Source organism: Brachyistius frenatus, unplaced genomic scaffold (assembly GCF_029030835.1).
Source record: "Brachyistius frenatus isolate BFR_SWC_R1_liver_20210118 unplaced genomic scaffold, ASM2903083v1 Contig_10, whole genome shotgun sequence".
Taxonomy (NCBI): domain Eukaryota; kingdom Metazoa; phylum Chordata; class Actinopteri; family Embiotocidae; genus Brachyistius; species Brachyistius frenatus.
The window spans coordinates 206,581-216,568 of NW_027210609.1; the positions used below are offsets into that span (position 1 = coordinate 206,581).

General features: G+C 37.7%; 1 protein-coding gene across 1 annotated transcript; it reads right to left on the reverse strand.

Moving 5' to 3' along the window:
* Nucleotides 1-236: 236 nt before the first annotated feature.
* Nucleotides 237-9,675, reverse strand: LOC138616334 (solute carrier family 2, facilitated glucose transporter member 11-like). Its single transcript, XM_069690572.1, has 12 exons — nucleotides 9,652-9,675; nucleotides 9,022-9,120; nucleotides 7,769-7,929; nucleotides 7,144-7,268; nucleotides 6,819-6,948; nucleotides 6,566-6,714; nucleotides 5,777-5,964; nucleotides 5,056-5,166; nucleotides 3,943-4,044; nucleotides 3,325-3,400; nucleotides 2,624-2,751; nucleotides 237-455 (listed from the first exon to the last, which is right to left on the reverse strand). The coding sequence occupies exons 1-12, from the start codon at nucleotides 9,673-9,675 to the stop codon at nucleotides 237-239; spliced, it is 1,512 nt and encodes a 503-aa protein (XP_069546673.1).
* Between the last annotated feature and the right edge of the window lie 313 nt (nucleotides 9,676-9,988).

Here is a 9,988-nt window from a genome sequence, read left to right on the forward strand (position 1 = left end):
TTAATGATTTTTGTCTCATATCAAACAGTGACACGGACCAGCAGAACATAGTGTGAAAAAAAAAAGATAAAGCATTTAAGTGACCATTCTCTGAATAGAAAACACTCCAGAGAGAGGAGTCAGATCGATGTGACTTTCAGTTATATCAAAGTTCCCCTCAGACTGCACTGAAGCAGATCACATCAAAGTGAGGCTCGCTGTGGATGTGACCGTGTGTTTCAGGAGAAAAAGTCTGTTTACAAGGCCGTGGAAAGACACACCTCACCCAGCTTATACTGAGCTTGAGTGTGCGGCTCAAAAGTTTTGTCTTGGCCTTTAAAGTTGAGCTTGTGGAATTCACTTGTGATGACTGACAGAGACTTCCCTTTGGTCTCGGGCAGAAACAGGCCAACATACAGCGCAGACAGCAGGCAGACTGCTCCGAAAGGCACAAAGCAGTACTGACTTAACTCGCTCTGTGAAGAGAAGGCAACAAGAAGCTGTCAAGACAAGATGTAAGGCATTACACAGGTAGCTAATGTCTGATTGTCATTATTATTATTGAGTGCAAAGTTCAGTATGTTCCCTTAACAATTTTAAGAAAAGGTTCTATATGTTGGAAACAAAGTAAAGCATTCATTTCATGTTCTATATCTCAGAAAAAGGAACAGCACCGAGTAGCGTCCCAACAGACAGCCTTCATCTCTCATTCCTTCAGTGTCAGGCTCTAAACTCTGGGAGGTGCTATAAGATACTTTGGATGAAATGTAATCAGCAGAAAACTGAGTGGATATACTTGCTTCGTGACAATGAAGGTTTTTATATTGAAGGTATATTACTGTACTTATGGTTATACTGTATGTATCTTAAAGTATCTTAAGTGGTCTTTTGTAACCATATATTTCCTCGATCGCATGGCCTGCTTTAATGTTTGGATGGCTTTTACACTGAATCATTAAAGTGATATTCTATTAATTTAAAATTTTAACTTTGTAAACTATAGTTTTTAAGGGTTTCTTAATACTGAAAATAACTTATGAAGGGGTACTGCAACAATATAGCATTACGCTTAAATAAACTTCGGGGACTTAGAAGTGGCACAAAAACAATCTATGATGAATCCTCATTGACCAAGGTCTTTAACTTTTAGTGTGGGCCAAACTCCAAAAACAAAAACTTCCCTTAATGCAATTCAATGGCCCCTCTAGCATCCACAACCTACATGACAAAGTTCCCTCCAGAGCAACAGCAGGCATTATACAACTGTTTTCACAAGCTGACTGGTACTAATCATGACTGTGCCTGAATATCTGCTATTTCTCCCCTTTGCCGTCTTCTCTGTCACTTCCACTGTTATTATTGTAGAGCCTACATTCACAGCCCTGACATCACGGACCGACGATCTGTGTATCTGCAAGCCAATCAATACATGAATGCCATTTAAATTTGCTGCAATTCTCTGTCTTCCAGTGTGCAACCCACCGCCCCCCTTCAACACCAGGACCTTCAGGGACCTGCTGGCTTCACTTCACCACTACCCGTGCTTAGACAAGGATTAACTTCCTATAAAATACAACATCAGAGCACAAATGCTTTATAATTCTAATACAGCCATGTGCTATAGTCTTATTTGTCTTCTTTTTCTCACCACTGTGTGTCGCGCTTCTACCTTTTTCTTTGTTGAGTTACCTGTTTTACTTTGTAATCACTCACCCCCTGTCTCTTCTCCACTTGTCAACTATAGAGTGGAATATGAAATGGATGAGTGACTAATTTAAAGGGATCTTTTCTGCTATATAATGAAACAATTCGAACACAGGATTGGTTAAGTTTGATTGTTGCCCTTGTGTATTTCCCACTTATGTGATAGTTTGCCTGGGATCAGTTTTATCTGTCCCTCGTTGTCCTCGTCTTCCTAATGTATTCAGTCTACAGGTGTGTTTCCCTCTCATTAGAGTCAGTTCGTCCTTTGTGCCTACATCCTTATTCCAGTGTTTTTTTCATGGTTTCTATTCTTGAGGATGATTTCCAGTTAATTATTCCTCTTTAAGTGCAAGTTTCTACATTCACAGTTTTTTCTATACTGTGATATATACTATATACTATATTCTATACTATACTTTTGTGTTCTTTGACCGAGACTTTTTGGACACCATATCAGCGAGCTCCCTATGTTTTGGTTGCCTGTTTGTGTAACAGGGCTCAGCTGCCTGTGGGTTTGAACTAGTTTTTAAAGTAAAGTTTTTAAGCCTTTCACCTCCTGTGTTGTTCATTTGGAACCTCACCCTGTGTAACCATATTACCTTGGACTCTTGATTTTCTTTTCCCTCAAAACTGTGCAGCAGGGAGAAAGAAGCTCAAACTTGGTGCAAAGCTTTTAAGATGTTTTTTTTTTTTTCTTCATTTTTGCCTTCAGGTCAGGAGATGGAGACAGGGGACATAGAGGGGAAGAACATGCGACTGTAGCCCCAAGCCAGAATACCAAGCATAAACCAGTATGTTTTAAATTTGTATTGTCTTCATAATAATGCTGCAGGTATATGTGTATGCTTTGTTTTAAATTGTTGGCACAATTTTAAAATAAAACACCCTATCGTGTCGTGTTAATGGTTGGATGTAGACACAGAGGCTGCGACAGACTGACCACTAGAAATGGAAAGATCATTCCAATGATGAACAGATTGAGCCACATCATGGAGCCAGCAATCATGTAGGCGGCCGGCCGAGCGGTCTGATTGAATAACTCTGTGGGGAGAATGCCGGTCACTCCAGCTGAGAAAAAGATAAACCATATTGAGCAAAGTTAATGTCACTATCACATCTTTAGAAATATTGCTTCACACTTCACGCTTAATTGGTTTGGGTTTCACCAAAATGAATGTATGTTCAGATGTAACTGCAGTAAATCACATAATACAATAATAAAAACTAGCTTCATCACTTATTAATGCGGTGATTATTATTGATAATTAGCATGAAAAATATCACAATGGACAGTCACCTCGCTTCAGTATTAAAGATACATAAAGAAAAGAAAACCCTCATGGTTTCTTACAGCTCTGAGAGTTTACTTTGAAATGCAGAAACAGTTTTGATTTTTTTTTTTTTAATGTTAATAGTTGTGTTTAAAGCTAATTTCGATGATAAATGACTTAACATGCAAGTTTTGTAGCATTTAAATATTTTACTGTGCCATTGGTAATTAGTAAGATCTAGTGAAAAATGAAACAGTTGTGAATATTTCCATTAGTTCCAAAAATATGAGTAAATCAGAATAAATCAACCATATTTTATTTTAATATGCATGTTTGATAGTTGTATCTCAAGACAGTTTTAGAGTCTGACCTGGTCCCATGCCAAAGCTGAGAATGTAGGTGAAGATGCATGTCATGCTCAGGTACGGCATCCAGGATATAAGGTGCTGTTTGTAAAAGAGGAGGGAAGTACCGTAATAAGCTACTCAGTCAAGAGATTAGATGAAGCAGTCTGACACTTAAACCATAGGGGAAATTAATTGGCATAGATGGGAAATTTCCAAATCCCAAACAAGCCACCCTCTATCTCCTGGAAGTAATTTCCCCCCACACAAAACAGATATGAACTCTTGCCTGAATCTTGACTCACAATGCCTCCTAGTGGTCTGACTGTCACACTGCAGTGTCTTAGTTTATCATTTGATTCTTACACTTTTCACAATCCTTCATTCAGCACATAACAAATGATTGATAAAACGTGCCAATATGTTTTTTCTTTTTTTTTCTTTCTCACCATTAGTCAATCTGGTTAAACCCGGGGAATAATTTTACATTCACAAAGCAGCAGATCCTCGACGCCAACCACACTGTTATTCAATAAATAAGCAGTAACTATCGCAAAAATGAACTGTTATAGATCATTTACACAATCTAAAGTCCATAATTGTCATTAAAAAGTTACAATAAATCGGTGAAGTGATTTGGTTACCTCAAGTGACAGAGCGATTGTAAAGACAATAGCCCAGACGGTCATGAGGATAAAGCCTCCCATCAGCATGAACCTCCGACCTTTCCGTTCAATCATCAGGTTCTGAAAAAAAATTTGAAATATGTTTCAGTCTCTGTTCTTGTTATGACAAATTACATCTAAGACTTTAGCTCAATACATCTAGTAGCAGTAACCACTGAACAGGAAACAAATCAGGATACTGTTAATGAATGAATGTCTGATATTAATATCGAGTAAACATGCTCAAAATATGACAAAACCTATGTTTGAAACTCAACCTATCTCTGGCTTGTGTCTTTTATGAAATTCATATTTCTATTCAAACTACTTCACTTGATGGGAATACAACAAATAATGATGCACGTGCACATTAGTTAGTAGCTTTGTGCAATTTTGCATCAGGGAGCTAATAATCACACATTTATTAACATTTCAGTGAATAATCGTATCTGCTTTAGATAAAGCAGTCACATGACTCTGTATCTGTAGCTAGAGCTAGCTGGTGGTTAGCTTAGCTCCTCAAAAAGATGGAAACATGTGTAAACAGCTGGCATGCCTCCTCTGAGGGCAACAAGATCAGCCTACCAGCATGTCTAAAGTTTACCAAAGTAACTAACATCTTATTTGTTGTATCCATACAAAAAAAAAAAAAAAAACTTAAAAAACAAACAGTTTGCATGTGGGTTATGTAGATCAACTCCTCTCTGCAAATCTTGTCAAGATTGAGAAATCACTGTATTTCCTAAAATATTGAACTATTCCTTTAACTTACATTTTTTGACTACTGTATATATTCCATTCAAATAGAGATACCGGTTTATATTGACTATTTAGCAGTTAATTCCAAGTTTGTTCCTTTTGATTACATTAGTAGCTATACAGCAGGTTGTGCATCCTGCTGTAAATTGTTGCCATATGTATGTGTTCCCAACAGTGAAATCAAATCTAAAACCTACTCTATGTGCAGCAGCTGGGGCTGTTTCTAGTCCTTAGTCAGCATTAAAGCTTAAAAAAAATAATGCAAACAACAGTTTCTCTCTGCCTCTAGCTAGTTACATACTGTAACTGTGTGCTTTAATGACAGATACTTACACACATTATACAGGCTGTGAATTCACATGTCCCAGTGCCAATTGTGATATACTGGATTTTCTCATTCGATATTCCAGCCTCTTTAAACACATATGATGCATAGAAGTAAATCTGCAAGAACATAAGATGTGTGAGTACAGCAGAACCTCATCGCTTCTTCCAAGTGTTTTACAGCTGATAAGCTGATTTACCAAATATTTGTACATTGAGTGATTGTGTTAATGCTAAGTCTCCTCTATAAAACTACCAAGCATGTGCTTAAAACCCTTTTCTGGTGAGAGGGCATCTTGTAGCTCTGAAAATTAGTTGAAACAAGTTATTAATGTTTTCATTTACAGGGCAAATAAGAATTACAAAAATTACAATGCCCCGTAGTTCATAGCTCAACTCAAAACAAGAAGCGGTGTTCACATATTAATGCTCATGCAGTTAGCAATACAGAAAGGGATGATGCTTCATCACCAGCATACATTATTAACGTGACATGACACCGCTGATGGATCCTCTCAAATTTCTAATTAATCTTCCAGCCGAGCAGGGGACTGCAGCCAAAAGAACATCTGAGTCTGTTTCTCTACCTCAGGATCAGTTACACTTGTGCTCATGGGTCACATAGCAATCTTTTACAACCAGCCATCAGAGAGACGACACATACACTGACTTTCTTTCAGATCACGTCAGTGACGCCATTTTTATCCGGGAGCGTGGCAGTTCTTCTTACCGAGTCATTACCACAGAGCTGCATGGCACTGCTGATGATCATGACAGAGATGAGCTGCCAGCGCACAGAGCGATCAGTGAAAAGCTCCCAGGGTCGACTTGGCCTCAAGCCTTTGGTTTCAGCCTGTTCCTGCAGGATTTCATCGAGCTCGCTGCTCTGGACCTCACAGCCTCGCAGACGTCTCAGAGCTGACCAGGAGAAAAAGGCCAACATGATTAATGCCTCAGAGTTAGCTCATTTTTAAAAATATGTTTCTTATATAACAAATACATCATGTGGTTTAATGTGCTGAGTTGACAGTAGTGGAGGGCAAATTACTAAGATTAAAAGTACCAACGCGTAAAAATACTTTTACATCACAAGTAAAAGTCCTGCCTTCAAAATCCCTAAAAGTACAGAAAGATAGTTTTCAGCAAAATCAAAAACGAAAGTAAAATTGCCTCTTTGACTGCTATATTGTCCTACATTACAGTAGTGATGCATCAATACCTATCTAACATTTTACTCTTGCAGCTTAATAATGTAGTTTACTGTATATATAGTATAATGTTGTAGTCCAGTGGGGAAGGCTTCCCTTAAAAATGTCCAAATAAATCTGAAGGTATGAGATAATTAAGAATAGTTCTACAAATCTTTCTTAAAACTTTTTGACTTTTCTCTCCAATATTACCTTTGAAATCTGGTGGAGCAGAAGTATTAAGTATTAAAATCTCAAGTAATGTACAGTTACATTAAAATTGCAGGTCTTTGATGACTTTCCACCTATGATTGGCATACTACAGTTCCCACCATTAACACAGGCCTCCTTGTCCCCCCTGTCGATGAGCAGGTATCTGGGACTCTCTGGGAACCACGGCAGGGTCAGGAGCTGAATGAGGCCAGGAATGGCATTACTGGCAAGAAGGTAGTGCCAATACGGCTCACTGCCCAAAATCTCTCTTTAAATAGATAATAAAGAGTGTTACTGTGAATATCTTTTAAATGTATAAAACATTTTCTCATCAAAAGTTTCGCTTATTTTGTCAAATATAAGCCACCGTACCTGAGTCCGACCACCTGTCCTAACACAACACCAAATGATGTGAAAACAGCTGATGACAAGGAAACAGCCCCTCTTAAGTGCTTTGGTGCACTTTCTCCAAAATACATGGGTTGCACATTCATGCTGATTCCTGCAAAAGAAACATCAGGTTCCTGTAAGTTTGTGTTGAAGTATTATTATTATTGACATCTTCTGCTTCCATGGCTTCGTATTATCACAAGTTTAGTTTAGTTACCCCTTCAGTCTGTTGTAGGCTTGATGGATAGACAGTATAATACCAGAGGAGAATCAAACATATTCATAATTCATATATTTACTGACATACCAGAGTTTATTCCAACCAGGACACGTGAAAGAAGGATCATTTCAAATGACTTAGCAGCTCTACTTGTCAGTGCCAGGAGTGCACCACTCATGAGGAAAATGTTGTTCAACAAAAGACATTTCTTCCTAGGGGAGGGAAAGGAGAATGAAATTTAGTGATTGAATTATTAATTGGAGTGTAAATCAAAATGGACAAAACGGATAAATAATATTTGTTTTATGTATGTCTACTATACCTATAACCAGTGTGCTTGAGCTGAGTGTGACAGACAGATACATGGTGGAAGTAAGTAAGTAAAAGTATTAAAATGAACATTGTTGGACATTTGGTTTTTAGTGGGATTTGTTGACAATCAGAAAAAAAATAATACCACCAGCCTTATCTTCTATTACAATAAAGATAAACTATGGAAGCATGAATAATACACACAAAAAAAGATAACCTATAGGGTCGTGGGCATGTACATACGATCAAGGAAAGTAAATGAACAATCTCTTAATTAAGTCACACACGGACACCAACGGGTTGATCATTCACTCTCCCCAGGTTGCAATGAAAATCACAATTTGTAACCTTCTGCACTCGTGCATTCACACATTTACATACAAGCAGCATCTTGTATTACCTCCCAAAGCGTATGGTCAAGGGTCCTGCAATGAGAGCACCGGCAAACCCCCCCAACGAGAAGATGGAGACAATGATTGTCCAGACCAGCGTCACCTGGTAGTCCTCCAACTGGACGTCCCAGCGCTCCAGGACTGTCTCATTGACAAAAGTTTGAATAAACTGTGAGGAGCACAAAAGAGAATCAACTGCTAAAGATTCAGTTAACCAAACACACACGCTCAAGCAGAGCAGTTGTTAAGGCTGGCACTCATTACCTCTAGCTTTGTTTTAGTTTGTCTGTCTGTTTACATTGTTTTGGTTCTGCCTTTCGACTTATTTAATCAACACTGCTTTGAGGCTGAATCTTCAAGGTCAATTTGAAGCAACTGCAATACAATTTCACCAAATGATCAGCATGGATAGCATAGATGCAAAATATTTGCATCTATTGCTAAGTTATTAGCAATTGTTTGCTGTCAAACTAAGTTTGGGTTCTTTATTTAACAGCGCAGCGGCTCTGCCTCAGAAAAAAACAAATCCTGCTACCAAAATTCTATAGCACAATAAACATGGGATGTTTATCTCATGTTTATTGTTGTTAGCTAGAATGATAATCCCAGACACAGGTAAGATAATTCTTACTTGCCATTACATTGTGCCTCAAATGTGAAATGACAGATATGTTGGTCGACACAATACACACCTATAGTCAATTTACCACCCTGCCAATGTTAATATAGGCTACGTCAACGACAGTATATGTTACTTAAATCTTTTTGAAACCTCACCCTTGACCCTTATCTTTCAAATATGTATTTTACACTTATTGTACAAATGCACTTATTGTAAGTCGCTTTGGATAAAAGTGTCAGCTAAATGAAATGTAATGTAATGTAAATACTGCACATACACCTGCATAATAATAATAATAATAATAATAATAACAATAATAATGTACACTTCTAAAAAGGGCTTTACATAGGAAAATTCAGATAAAACAATTCAACACAATAAAATAAATAGAAACACGTCACTAAAACTACAGAATAGATAAAGTCCAAAAAGAAATAATAAAGTACCTAACAAATATAAATTCCATTGGAGATCAAAGTACGACAAAGATATTAGTAAAATTATCATTTAGAAAAAAAGATAGGTTTTAAGAAGTGTAAATATTATACAAACACATGTATATTGGGCTGTGCAACAAGCAGTCAGTGGGAAATATCTGCGCAGACACACACACACACACACACACACACACACACTTACAGTTGTGGGAGCATTCATTATGGCGAGGTTGTAGCCATACTGAAGAGTTCCTCCAATGGCTGCAGAAGCAACCATCAGCACCAATATCAGAGGGCTGCTCTGTTAATACAAATACAATACAATGTAATATAATAAAATACAAGTACACAGACAGACAGACAGACAGACAGATAGATAAATAGATAGATAGATAGATAGATAGATAGATAGATAGATAGATAGATAGATAGATAGATAGATAGATAGATAGATAGATAGATAGATAGATAGATAGATAGATAGATAGATTTTCAAGTGGAGACATATTATCAGGCTTACACATACAACATATGACAATATGAGAATGTGACACTGGCAAAATATTCTGTATATTTTGTAATTGGAAATTGCAGGATCAGATAGTTTTGTTGTTACTTCGTCTGAGAGTACCAGCGCATGTCATGCAAATTCACATTCAAAACACAAAAGCCATTCTAATGACGCTGCAACTTACAGGAACAACACAGTCACAAAGTAGGGTAGCTTTTCTGCAAGAATGTTCTGCGTAATACCTGAGTTTATAAATCAAACAAGGGAATCGGAAAACTTCAAAACACATGAATTACTGATAGGCATCATTTTCTCATTTACCTTCTGTGCACCAGAATGCGACATTGTTAATCGAAGGTGGTGGTAAAAAGGTACAAAAAAAAAAAAAAAAAAAAAATACTTGTTGGAGTCCGATAGAAACCCAGAGTTTAGCCCACCTCAAATACCTATTCCATCGAGCACGAGCCCGAGCACGCGCATGCAGCGTGCGTGTGGCGGCGTTAGGCCTTTTATGATTGGCTGCAGTTACGCAATCAGCCGGTTTGACGCACAGACCAAATACTAAGGTGATGTCTTGCTAGGACTCTTCAAATGTCACAATAATGATTGACAAATGTGTGCCGTCAGGTGCGTAACCGTGTGCCGGTGAAGAGTGTGA

Coding starts and splice junctions, on each gene's coding strand:
- LOC138616334 (XM_069690572.1), bottom strand. CDS start 9,675: ATGTCGCATTCTGGTGCACAGAAG. Junction 9,121..9,651: donor CGCATTCTGGTGCACAGAAG/GTAAATGAGAAA, acceptor TTGTATTAACAG/AGCAGCCCTCTGATATTGGT. Junction 5,167..5,776: donor AGCTCTGTGGTAATGACTCG/GTAAGAAGAACT, acceptor ATGTTCTTGCAG/ATTTACTTCTATGCATCATA.